This window comes from Cetorhinus maximus, chromosome 12, assembly GCF_964194155.1.
Source record: "Cetorhinus maximus chromosome 12, sCetMax3.hap1.1, whole genome shotgun sequence".
Taxonomy (NCBI): Eukaryota; Metazoa; Chordata; class Chondrichthyes; order Lamniformes; family Cetorhinidae; genus Cetorhinus; species Cetorhinus maximus.
Window position 1 is genome coordinate 27,590,971 of NC_135890.1, and position 14,104 is coordinate 27,605,074.

At 41.0% G+C, this 14,104-nt stretch overlaps 1 protein-coding gene across 13 annotated transcripts in view; it reads right to left on the reverse strand.

Moving 5' to 3' along the window:
• magi2a (membrane associated guanylate kinase, WW and PDZ domain containing 2a) overlaps positions 1-14,104 on the reverse strand; it is a 959,248-nt gene that overhangs the window by 267,986 nt on the left and 677,158 nt on the right. For 12 of the 13 annotated variants that reach the window (XM_078553297.1, XM_078553298.1, XM_078553288.1 and 9 more), the window contains one exon: positions 7,504-7,725. The exons of the other annotated variant lie outside the window; for it this stretch is intronic. In XM_078553297.1, coding sequence (XP_078409423.1) covers positions 7,504-7,725 — 222 coding nt within the window. The remainder of the gene's footprint in view (positions 1-7,503; positions 7,726-14,104) is intronic. 13 annotated transcript variants of the gene reach the window in all.

Sequence of the window (14,104 nt, forward strand, 5' to 3'; positions counted from 1 at the left end):
CATAGGTTAAGTGAGTGATGGCCAGCATGGATTTATTAATGGAAATCATGTCTGACTAACCTAATTGAATTCTTTGATGAAGTAGCAGAGAGGGCTGAAGAAGGTACTGCAATAGATGTTACATATATGGACTTTCAAAAGGCATTTGATAAAGTACTGCATAACAGACTTACTCCTAAAATAGAAGCACGTGGTATGAAAGGGATAGCGGTAACTTGAGCTAAGAGGTAGCTAAGAGTTAGGAGGCAGTGTATATTTACACATTTTCAAAGGTGGCAGGAAAAGTTTATAAGGCAGTTCAGAAAGTACATGGGATACCTGGTGTTCTAAATGGAGCACTGAAGACAAAAGAAAGGAAATCATGATAATAAAACCGAAAATGCTGCAAATACTCAGCAGCTCTGGCAACATCTGTGCAGAAAGAAACTGTCATGTTAAATTTTTACAAATCTCTGGTTAGACCTCAGCTGGAACATTGTGTACAATTCTGGACAAGACACTTTAGAAAGGAAGTTAAGGCCCTGGAGAGGGAAGAAAGGAGGTTTATCAGGATGATACTAGAGATGAAGGGGTTCAGTTACATGGACAGGTTGCGGAAGCTGGAATTGTTCTGCTTACAGCAGGCAAGATTAAAGGGAGAGCTAATAGAGATTTTCAAAACTATGAGGGTCTTTGATAGTGTAAGTAGGGAGAAAGCACTTCCTCTGGCTAGTGGGTTGCTGACCAGGAGTCATGGATTAAAATAATTGGTAGAAGAACCAGAGGGGAAATGAGGAGAAATTTCTTCATAGAGAGCTGTTACGACCAGGAACACACTCCCTGAAAGGATGGTGGAATCAGGTTCCATAGGAACTTGCAAAAGGCAATTGGACATATATATGAATAGCGCTAATTTACAGGGTTATGCAGTAGAAGCTGGGATATGGAGCTAAACTGGACAGTTCTGACACATGCATGACAGGCTGAATGGCTTCCAACTGTGCTCAAGGTTTCATGATTCTAAGATACCATTTGAGAAACTTATGATGTAAATGAACATATATAGAATTAAGGTGAATGCGGCCATATGGATAGATACATGGTTTGAAGATAAAAAACAAAGGGATAAAGGGATGGTTCTTAGACTGGAAAGGTACAGTCAATAGTGTTCCAAAGGAATCCTCAGTGTGGTGGCTTTTATATATATATATATACACACACACATAGATACATGCATGTTTTCGATTTTGGAAGAGAGTTGGTTGTCTTGGTTTTCTGAGAATATGGAATATGAAATCAAAGGGATAGCACTGAACTTGTACATTGCTGTAGTTAGGCCACAGGTAAGAGTACTGTGAGCACTCCATTATAACAAGCATATAAAGCTGGTGGGAAAGGTGCAGTGTAGGATGTTGTCTATAAATCTGGTGACCTAGTAGAAATGTTCACAATAATGAAGAGTCACACTGAGATAAATGGTGATTGTTTCCACCTGTTGGTGACTGAGACCATAAATTTAAGATAAAGCATAAAAAGAAATAAAGGACCAGTTATAAATCATTCTATGCACCTGTGTTTAAAACATGGCATTCTCTGCAATAAAATATTTTTGAAATAGATTTCATATATTCTTTTGAAAGTCAATTAGTTGCTTAAAAAATTTGTAATATTAAAGGAAGTAAGATGAGTAAGCTTAATCAGGCTGACTCGTAGATAAACACTCACATACACCTAATAAACTGAATTATATTTTTGTGCTGTAATATTCTATAATTACAGATGTCTAAAAGTTATACAGTCAATGGGCTGGATGTAATGGCTGTGGCAGTGGGCCCGTCCACCAGCTGAAGAGCCAGTGGCAACTCCATCACAACCACTCCTGGGCACACTGATGGAATTAAAAGCCAATAAAGCACATACCTGGTTGGCCTGGATTCCTGTGACCTAAATGATGAATGCCCCACCTCCAAGAACTGCTGGCAAATCTAAGGCCTGCAGTACTTCGGTATCAGCAGCATCACCAGGAGCAGGGGCCACTGCCGGTTATGCAGTTGGCCTTGGGAGAAGGAGGTGCCAAAGAGCCCTAGAACACAGGTAAGTGAGGGAGCCTCACTGGGACCAGACAGACAGGCTCTGGTCAAGGGAGGGAAAGGTTGAGGGGGGTGATGGTGTTGGGGAGGGTGGGGGTGAATCTTCCCGCAAAGGCGGCCCTTGCTGCATAGGTCTGTTGGGCTCAGGGTGACCGAGCAGGAGGGACCCCTGAGGGCACAGGCAGGCCTGCCAGGGTTTACCTGGTGGTCTGCCCGCATGATGTGGTGCTTTCCCTCCCCCGCTACTGGTAAAATACCAGTGGGGGCAGGCTGAGGTCCTTGAGTGGCCCTTAATTGGCTCCTCAAGGGCCTCAATTAGCTTAGGGGTGGCAAGGCCACCCAAGAATCTTCACACCCCTGACTTAATGGGGGGAAGGGAGTTGGAGGTGGGTGTTGGGAACACAACAGGCTCTCTATCTGCATCTGCCCGCTCCATTAAACAGTCCACCAACTCTCCCAGCCCACTTTGGGAGAAGGTATTAATTTTTGCCCAACATCTTGAAAAACATCTAATCGCCTTCTGGATGCTGTGGAGGACTACTCCGATGCCCTCTACCCTGCTCTGGCCGCAGAAGGCCCATCAGTCTCACCATTCTGGTTTGGGAGGCGGTGGCAGAGTTGGTCAGTGCCTATGCTGCACAAAAAAGGTCAGCCATCCAGTGCAGGAAAATGATGAATGATCTCATCTGTGCTGCAAGGGTAAGGCAACCACCTTATCACTCTAAACTCATACACTCACAAGCCCATCACTCATTCACTGACATCTCACTCACTGCCAGCTCAAAGGATATCACCACTCACTCTCTCACACACACCCTCACATCTCCATCTGGTTCATCTCATCTGGAGACTGTTGCCTCAGCCCTCACGATCTTGAGGCCACTTGCACAGATCATCATGTGTTCGCATACACATCCCTTCCTCAGTACAGCCCTCACCCTGTAGCCTCTTCCCTTGCCTGAGGCCACTTCTGTCCCTTCCCCAAGCAAGCCCTAGCCCTGTAGTCGTTGAAAAGTCACCCCCGCCTTACGGCTGGTCTGATAGGTAGAGACCTGCCCATGAGTCCCTTAAAGTGATGTGGTGCTGCCTGCGAAGCCTGGCGCTGATGACCGTGAGTGCTGCCCGAAGCCACATAGCCAAATAAACCTCAAAGTCCCGAGTGAAGTGCAGCTTGCCAGGTGCACATTGCTTATGTATAGTTGTGAAATATGTCGGCATGATATGCCCAGTGATCCAACGTGGGGGGATAATGCTGGCAAGTAGGGCTTATAATGAGATGCTAAAGTATTGAAATTAGGTTCCCGATTTGCAGTGGCGGACAATGCGGCCTGCCATTGACGGGTGGAGCCAATGATTGCAAACTGGTTTTACGATGGCATGAAACTGATTTTTGGCCTTCTCGCTGTATTGTCACCCCACCACTGCCATGATGCTCGACAGCGACGGGGCCAGAAACTTCCGGCCTCTGTTTCTCTCTCTCCACGAGATACTGCCAGACCTGTTGAATATTTCCACTATTTTCTGTTCTTATTTTATATTAAAAATATCGAGGGATTTGATTGCTTGGTTTTGTCATGTTTGCTTGTTTCATTTGTAGCTTTTCATATCTCCTAGTGAATAAAACTACTTTGCATTAGATTGTATTCAGATAATTAAAGATTTGAGGAAATCAGCAAGGATAACAGAGAGTAATTATTTTTATTCATCACTAATTTTTGCCCTTAGAGGGGATTGCAACAGATGCATGCCAAATGCAAGATTTTTAACTTATATAATATAATTTGTTTATTAACATGCACAATGTTTAAAATTCCAATTTACTAATGTCAGTAAAACAGGAGTTAAGTGAAAAGAGAAGTATTTTCAACTTAAACTGTGGTCCTTACAGTCAGAAAGCAATTTATTTTCAATTCACTTTTCATGTAGGAGAATGACACTTATTGTTACCCTTGTAGCATGCCTGGCATTTCAAGTCATACACCTGTCATCCATTTGGGATGCTGACTGTAGAGGTATTAAAATGTTTCAAGTGACAGCCAAATACAGATAAATATACAAGCATTATGAACACCTCCCGGAAGCAGAAATTCATGAGAGCTATGTTAGATCAAAGGAGATACTTGCTGAAAGGGCATTATCCAAGATATAACATATATAAATCTTTAACTTTCTCTGTGCTGGTTTTACTGCTTTCTAAATTTATTTTATGCTTACGGTATTGTCATGGTAGACAACATTGTGACTTGTGTACTATGAAAACTAGCTAGAAATGGAAAATAATTAGGACAGTTAAGCTTTTGGGGTCACTTTACTTGAAAACAGGAGGATGCCATAATGTCTACACATTACATTTTAATATTCAAGAGGTTGACAGTTTCTGCTCCATTCTGTACAATTGCTCTAGCATGGAATGACACCATCACTGAATTTTTGTTCCAGTCCCATAAAAACTGCCTTTAGACCATTTAAAACATCAGTCTAACACATCTCCACTAAGTCAGTGTAGTTTGTTTCACAATACATAGCATCTGCTGAAACTGTCATTTTTTTTGGCCTTTCTCTTAATAAAATGTTGGTGCAACTTTTTTGCTCGAGTGCCAAGCTGTTCATTGACAAGGGTCGAAACTATATTCAGAGTTTGCACATACTGGAATGATAATTAAGCACTCTATAAAAAAGGAAAGAACATAAATCCAAGCTATAACAACCTTCATAAGGCAAATTGGAAGTTTGTAAACGCCATCATGAACTGGACTGGTGCTAGCGAACAATATGCCTAGCAGATGCCATTATATGGATCATCCATTATTAAACCAATCAACTCACAATGAGCAATTTCCTTTTGTTATAGTTATGACGTAATAAAGGCATTATAAGAAGTAGTAGCTTCTATAATGGTTTGTAATTGGTGTAAGTCAATGAATTTTACTGCAGACCACATGAAAATAACATGACAAATGTTCACATCCATTCATTTACTGTTTTTTTTCCATTTTTATTTGGACCTTTCGGTTAAGCAGATGGAAATGAGAACCTGTTTCCTAGATCTGCACCTAGACCATTGTTGAACCACTGATTTGAAGATACTCGGAAAAAGTGTCAGTTTGTCCATCCTCTAGCTTCCTTCCCTCAAGATATTCTCGTTCTTTGTACAGTATAGTTGAGAGTGAGAGTTCAATTTGTTTTGAATTTTGGGTTTGACCATGTACATAACACTTAACACATTGATACACCGAAGTGTAGCATGACTAGTTTGCCACTCAAATCATGTTATACTCTTACTATGTTTATAGTATCTCAAATAAAATTCACCTTTCCTTGCAACCAACATTGCCAGATATTCCATTGAGTAAAGCAGCACAGAAGCAACTCCTGTTATACTATTATCATTCAAGTACACTTTGAGAAAGTACTTACTGAAGATTGCTTCAGCCACTGCATCCATTCTTGTTTACAATGGGGGATTAGGAAAGGACAGAAAATTGGAAGGGCCTGTATTTATTCCTGAAGGTTTGTGATGCTTCTATACTAAATATGCATAAGTGTACTTAAATGAAGTTTGTTCAAACCATCTTTCAGGGTCATTCATTATGTCTGTTGAAGTAGTATGTCATGCAGTATTAATTTATGATTCCAGCTAGAATAATTAAGTGTTGCACCAGGCTGCAAAACATTGTTGCATTCAAGTAATTTGAATAGTATTTCCCACCTGGGAACAACTTTAATCGGAAATTTGTCAACAATAATGTCAGCAGGTAAATAGAGGAAGAACATGTTAGCACTCATGGTCATGAGGTGAATTTCTCTACACACAAATGATGCTGGCCTGAGGATTTGGCATGTCAACAAGTTATTGAATGTATTATTCATCAAAATAAATGTTAATTTCCCTTTATCTTAACAGATATGAAGGAATACCCTTTTAAAGCTGAAACTGCAATAATTTTGTAAAAAAACTGCTTATTTCAGGAAAACTTTGTAATCCATCCAAATTGCTATTTGTGCAAATATAGGGCCTGAACTTCCTCGGAGAGGCAATCAGCATTGGATTGCAACTCTGTGCCCAATTTCTTACCTGATTTTTTTTCCTCAGCCTGATTTAAATCGCATTTTCAGTTGGTTCCCAGTGCAGGGCAATTGCCCAGGGCATGTTTGCCCTTCTGGGCAATTGCAATGCAAACTTTACCTGGGAAGGTTCGAAGGGAATTCCCCAGCACATCTTTGGTGTACCCCTGCAATCTGACGCTGGGAAGCTCGTAAGTTAAGGCCCATTATGTTCTTGTCTTACAAAAATTAAATAAAAGTGTCAAAAAGTTAATAAAGGTAAATATCCATAACAATAAATCCAAGTTTCTTTCTCAGTCTCCATCATTACTTGCTCCCATACATCAGTTTGACAAAAGAATAAAATACAAAGAAATGAGAACTACTGAAAACCATGCTGTTTATATTATTGAGGAGACAAATTGTTTACTGGTGAGAATCAAGGCAAACAGAAATTTTACCACATCCAATTGTGAAATGAACCTTGTATTTGATAATATAAAGTCTTATTCTTGATCAAAATCAATTAAAGTTAACATAAGAGGCCAGATATTGCTGTGAAAATAAAACTGAGGCTAATGGCACTCTTTTTTACAGGCAACTTGGACAAAACTTCTGGCGAGCGCACATACGCAATTAAATGTGATAATCCAGAAGTTGCTGTCCTGGATATATGGCTCCTCCATAAGCTGTGTGAAAATGGCATCTCACCATCTGGCTCCTGGTATTTAACAACATGAAGTTCCTGTACTGACATTGTAGATATGGATAAGCAAGCTACAAAATGTTAAGCCAAGTCAATCACATCTAAGTACCCATTTAATGTTGTGTGACTTCTAAATATTGTCAAACAACCGTGCTGACATTGAAAAGTATGCAGTCTCATTCCTACAGGTTTTAATTATTGTTGGAGTTTTAAAAAAATGAAAAATAAAATTAAATAACTTTTTTTCTGTTTCTTTTAATCCAATCCTCTCAATCCAATGTTTTTTTTTCTCTCTCTCTCTTTTCATTTCTCTTTCTGTACTTGATTTCACATTAAATTCATTGTTCTAACTTATACTTCCAGGTTCAGACTCTGCAATGCTTATTAATGATTCTTCAATTTGACTGGTTAAGATGCCTGTCCTGTTCACGCAGGTCCCAGATTCCCTTTAAAGGGCACCACGCCATTTGGATGTCCTGCTGACAGCAGCTTGCTGTGCAACATTCATGTAAAACCTATAGGCAAGTGCAAGTTGAATGAACGGTGCTCACAGCAAATTCTGGCCCAAAATCTCATGAAATATATGACAGTGCAATGAGTCCTTAGAAATATTAATATTGCCCCCCACCTCCAACTAAAACATTAATGTCCTACTTAATATTTTGCATCCATTGCTATACAGACCTGGTGTTATCGTGGCTCCATTTCCACTGACAACAGGCCTCTCCTCTTCTTCCTCCTCTTCTTCAGGAGGGGCAATTCCAGCTTTCTCCATGTTACTTACTGACTTGTTTCTTTTCCTTTTGCCCTCAGCACTAGGTCTAGCACCAGGCAAAATTTGATCAGTCACATTTAGCAGCAGTGGAGTTGGATGTGCCGGGGGTTTTGGAGTGCCATAGTAATTGTCTGCAATAGACAATAGTAAATTCCTAGTTAGCATTACATTTCAAAGATGTGGATAGATACGTCAAATCTCTGTAATATGAAACCAATAGAAATGAGAATGTCTAGGAAAAATGATATTATAACTAGTCTACCTATTTCACAGTGCAATTCTTACTGGACCAATGATAATCAATTTAACACTGCATATTTCTCAAGAAAAATTTTGCTTTTTTTTATAAGGGTCTTATTAAGAACAAATTACTCATTAGAAATTCATTGTTCTGCTGTTATTCACATTTTGAGATTGGTAAGTTGGGAGAAATTGTTAGGGTTTTTAGTACATTAACTGAAGGCTGAATTTTATGCCTGGCATAAAGGTCGTGGGCGCGAGCCCATCTGCAACTGGCTGGCTTACTCCGCAGTCATTTAACAGCCATTGGGCCATTAGTTAGCTTGAGGCAACCCTAGGTTTCATTATGCGTAGCATGCTATATGACAGTTCCATTTAAAATATACTCAATCTTTTGATTTCTGGTTCTTATAAAAATTGTTATATTCATAAATGGAACTGTATCTGGAACTGAGTTTTGTTAAAGGTCCAATTGTCTTTGAATCTGAATGTATAGTGTCATTATTTACACTTCTCCCAATTTTAGTAATAAAGGAAGGACTTGCATTTATATAACGTTTATCATGTCATCAAGATGCCCCAAAGGGCTTTTGCATGATTAATTACATTTGAATTTTTGTCACTGTTGTTATGTAGGCAAATGTAGTTGCTAATTTGCACATTGAAAAGGTTGAAAGATACCAGTAAGATAAACAACCAGTAAATCTATTTAGTATTGTTGGTTGTGGGATAAATGTCTGCCAGAGCTCTGTAAGAACCCTCATATACTTTCTTTGATTGGTGCAGCTTTGACAATGGAACTTTTACCCAGGTCTGCAGATGGAGACCCAGCTTAATTTCCCATCCAGAAGAAAAAACAGCATTTCTGACACTCCAGGACTTTCTCAGTGACATGCTGAAATGTGATCTTAGATAGATTGTGTTCAAATACCATTTACAATTTATCTGCTTTGTCACGAAACTATTATATTTTTCATAATCTTATTGCATGTTTATGGGTGTGAGTTTGGAATGGTTCTTCTGTGTGACTGATTTAATTGAATTAGAGTTAGGCAGACTGCAAGGTTCAAATTATCAGAAGTCAGGTGTAAAAAGGGTATTTGAAATGCTAATGAGTGAGTTAGAGTATAAGAGTCAGTAGATAAGGTGTGAATGAAATTGGCATTTTAAGATAAATGGAGAGTCGTTTGATTTTCCAAAGGATGGTAGGATGTTTACAACTAACAAGATGAATAGGGCAAGGTTATTACGTTAATTTTTCCCAAAAGGAAAAAGGGCTATATTGACAATATGAAAGATTTTTATATTTTGGAAAAAGTAAATTTCCAAAAACATGTATAAAAATGGGATTTTGCACATTAAAGAGAGAGAAACATATATAAAGAAAGATGGAAGGCTATGTGGGGGCGGCCGTGTAACATCTTGAAAGGTACACCATGTAAAGCAACCTTGGGGAAAAGCCTCTAGCCACTTAAGTAGAAGTCTGCTGTGTTCAGTAACTAAAGTTGTGTTAAAAGTCTTTGGAACTCCACCATCGAATGGGTGCTGTGGTAAACTTGTTGGAGTGCTTATTTACATTTAAAATCTATTTTGGACTGTTGCCTTAAAGGGGGTGTGTAGTTAGGAGCTAGGTTAATTAGCAATTTTGGTATTTGAACACAATTAACAGCATTAAGTAACTGTAATCTTATGTATGTGTTTAAATGTTTTAACTTAATTTTTAAAACCTCTAAAGTTGTTAGTGGACTCATTACTTTTGAATTCAGTGCACAAATCTTCTCATAATAAATAAAAATTGTAAAACTGTTGTGATAGTGTGGCCAAGTTTCCCTTGTGGATTTGGTCCACCTAGCATATATCACCTGCCACATCATAATAGCTTTCTTTATGATACTCTTATCCAGTACTTTGGAGATGCACGATGATGGCACATTTTAAATCAGCAGCTCACCATGTGAGAAATTGAAGCCATGTGCCTCATCCCACCACTTGTATGTTACTGGCCATAGAGTCATAGTCAAAGAGTTTTACAGCACTCAAAGAGGCCCTTCAGCCCATTGTGTCCACGCCGGTCATCAAACCCCTATCTACTCTAATTCCATTTTCCAGCACTTGGCCCGTAGCCTTGTGTGCTTTGGCGTTTCAAATATCCATCTAAATACTTCTTAAATATCGTGAGGGTTCCCACCTCTACCACCCTTTCAGACAGTGAGTTCCAGATACTCCCCCCCCCGCGTGAAAAAATCTTTCCTCAAATTCCTTGTAAACCTCCTTCCCCTTACCTTAAATCTATGACCCCTTGTTATTGCCCCCTCCACTAAGGGGGAAGGTTTCTTCCCATCTACCCTATCTGTGCCCCTCATAACTTTATACACCTCAATCAGGTCCCACCTCAGCCTTCTCTGCCTTAAGTAAAACAACCCCAGCCTCTCTAGTCTCTCTTCATGGCTGAAACCCTCCTGCCCAGGCAACATCCTGATTAATCTTCTCTGCACCCTCCCCAGTGCAATCACATCCTTCCTATAGTGTGGCGACCAGAACTGCATACAGTACTGCAGATGTGGCCTAACTAACACTTTATACAGCTCCATCATAACTTCCCTGCTCTTGTATTCAATGCCTTGACTTATAAAGGCAGGTATCCCATATGCCTTCTTAACCACCTTATCTACCTGTCCTTGCTGCCTTCAAGGATCTAAGGACATGCACACCAAGGTCCCTCTGATCCTCTGTACTTCCTAGGGTCCTACCATTCATCGTGTACTCCCTTGCCTTGTTAGTCTTCCCAAAATGCATCACCTCACACTTTTCAGGATTAAATTCCATTTGTTGCTGTTCTGCCCATCTGACCAGCCTACCTATATCATCCTGTAGTTTAAGGCTTTTCTCCTCGATATTTACTACACCACCAATTTTCGTGTCATCTGCGAACTTACTGATCATACCTCCTACATTCATGTCTAGATCATTAATGTAACACTACAAATTGTAAGGGACCCAACACCAGGCCCTGCGGTGAACCACTGGAGACAGGCTTCCAGTTGCAAAAACAACCTTTGACCATCATCCTCTACCTCCTGCCACTAGACAAATTTTGAATCCAATTTGCCAAATTGCCCTGGATCCCATGGGCTCTTACCTTCTTGACCAGTCTCCCATGTGAGACCTTGTCAAATGCCTTACTGAAGTCCATGTAGACTACATCAACTGCACTACCCTCATCTACACACCTAGTCACCTCCTCGAACAATTCAATCAAATTCGTTAGACATGATCTTCCCCTGAGAAAGCTATGCTGACTATCCTTGATTAATCCTTGCCTCTCCAAGTGGAGATTAATTCTGTCCCTCAGAATTTTTTCCAAAAGTTTCCCTACCATGGATGTTACAGTCACTGGCCAATTGTTCCCTAGTTTATCCCTACCACCCTCTTGAATAATGGTACCACATTAGCTGTCCTCTAGTCCCCTGGCACCTCTCCTGTGGCCAGACAGGATTTGAAAATTAATGTCAGGGCCCCTGCAATCTCCTCCCTTGCCTCCCACAGCAGCCTGGGATACATCTCATCTGAGCCTGGGGATTTATCCACTTTTAAGCCCACTAAAGCCGCTAGTATCTCCTCCCTCTCAATGCTAATTTGTTCAAGTATATCACAGTCCCCATCCCTGATTTCTATACCTACATCATCCTTCTCTATAGTGAATACAGAATCAAAGTACTCATTTAAAACTTCACCTACATCTTCTGCTCCTCACACAGATTGCCACTTTGGGCCCTAATGGGCCTTACTCTTTCCCTGGTTATCCTCGTGCCTCTAATATACTTATAAAATGCCTTTGGGTTTTCCTTTATTTTACTCACCGGTGTTTTTTCATGCCCGCTCTTCATTCTCCTAATTTCTTTTTTAAGTAACCCCCTGCACTTTCTACACTCTTGTAGGGCTTCCGCTGTTTTGAGCCCTTGATATCTACCATAAGCTTCCCTTTTTTTCCTTATCCAATCCTGTACATTCCTCAACATCCAGGGTTCTCTGGACTTGTTGGTCCGACCCTTCACCTTTACGGGAACATGTTGGCCCTGGATTTTCCTACAAGTAGCTGCTCCCAGTCCACTTTGGCCAGGTCCTGTCTTATCATATTAAAATTGGCCTTACCCAAATTCAGAACCTTTATTTGTGTTCCACCTTTGTCCTTTTCCATAACTACCTTAAATCTTACTGAGTTATGGTCACTAACACCAAAATGCTCCCCCTCTGATACTTCTACCACTTGCCCTGGTTTGTTCCCTAAAACTAGGTCTAGCATCGCCCCCTCTCTCGTAGGACTTTCTACATGCTGGCTTAAAAAGTTCTCCTGGATATATTTTAAGAATTCCGCTCCCTCTAAGCCTTTCACACTTTGTCTATCCCAGTTAATATTGGGGAAGTTGAAATATCCTACAATTATTACCCTATTATTTTTACACTTCTCTGAGATTTGCCTACATATCTGCCCTTCTATCTCTCCCTGTTTGGGGGTCTACAGTACACTCTAAGCAATGTGATTGCCCCCTTTTTGTTTTTAAGTTCTACCCATATGGCCTCATTTGAGGAACCTTCTAAAATATCCCTCCTTATTGCAATAATTGACAACTTGATCAATATTGCAACACCACCTCCTCTTTTACACGTCCCCCCACGTCTCGCTTGAAGATTCTATACCCCAGAACATTTAACTGCCAGTCCTGCTCCTCTCTCAACCATGTCTCCATGATAACAAGCAAGACTCTAAATGAATGCCATTTAGCCTTGCCATGCTCCCTTGTGCCTTAACTTGACTACATATGTCCTACCTTCCAGGTTGACTTGGTTTTTCTTCTATACTTGTTTGTACATCACCCCCTACTATACCTCCACTCCGTATCTCATCCCGCTGCCAAATTAGTTTAACTCCCCACCAACTGCATTAAAAAACCCCCCTCCCACAAGGATGTTGGTCCCGTTTCGGTTCAGGTGCAACCTGTCAGACTTGTACTACCGTATGTTGTTAAATTTTTAAGTGTGGCATTGGTGAATGTCACCAATGTGTGGACCCGATTGACGCCCCCGAACGGGTGCGTGCCGCCATTTTACGTGGGTGGGCCAATTAAGGCCCGCCCAGCATGACGCGTGCCCGGGCACACTGAGTGCTCCCTGTGCCGGTGGCGGATTCCCTGAGTCGGGGCCTGTGCTCTTTTGCGCATGCACGCGAAAGAGCGCAGAAATCTACCTGAGGCACCTTTCAGTTTTAAAATTTTAAATAAAGAAAAGAAAAACTTTTGAGACATGTCCCCTCGTGTGACAGTGTCACATGAGCTGGGACATGTCAATGAATTCTTATAAAAATTTTTATTCAATTTATAAACACTTCATGAAACCTCATCCCGCCCGTGGATGAGGTTCCATGATAAATGCGAAGGCCGCCTGGGCTCTTTGCCTGCCCGCCAACCTTAAGGTTGGATGGGCAGCTCAGTTTATTAGTTTAATTAGTTTTTAAATGGCTTTGATAGGCCTTTGACAGGTCGGCGGGTGCACAGCCAAGTTGGCTGCGCGCCTGCCGATCTAAAAATCTAAATGACGCGCGGTGATGTTGGGACGCACGCCTGACATCACCCCGCATCATTTTACGCCTCGGTGAGTGGGCCCCACTCCTGCTTGCTGAGCCCAAAATTCTGGCCCATGTGTCTTAGGCCGGACCTCAGCAAACTTTGTATTAATGAAGGAAATATGTTGTCTAAGCAACACCCAGTATTAAGAGTGCTATTGCATTCTAGAGTTCACTGCTACTAAGGAGGTTTTGTTTTGTCTACATTTTTATTGGACCTGATGTATGAGATTTTTTTTCACAATGCAATATCATCACCAGAGTTGGCGCATTTAAAATTTTTGTTGACGTTAGTATTTTTATGAATAGGATGTTAAACCAGACTTGCAACCTACAGGCTTGAATTTTCCCATCAGCGATTTGGGGGTGGGGCCCGCTCCATTTAAATATTCAGGAAGGCGGGCGGACAGCAAAATCAGCTGTCCGCCCACCGACCTGTCAATGGCCAATTGAGGCCATTGACAAGATAATTAAGGTAATTAAAGACCTGCCCATCCAACCTTAAGGCTGGGTGGCAGGCCAGGAGCCCCAGCGGGCTTCTGATAAAACATGAAACCTCATCCACTGGTGGGATGAGGTTTCATGTCCGTTTTAACAATTTAAAAATAAACTTTATGTGAGATTTATTAACATGTCCCATCTCGTGTGAC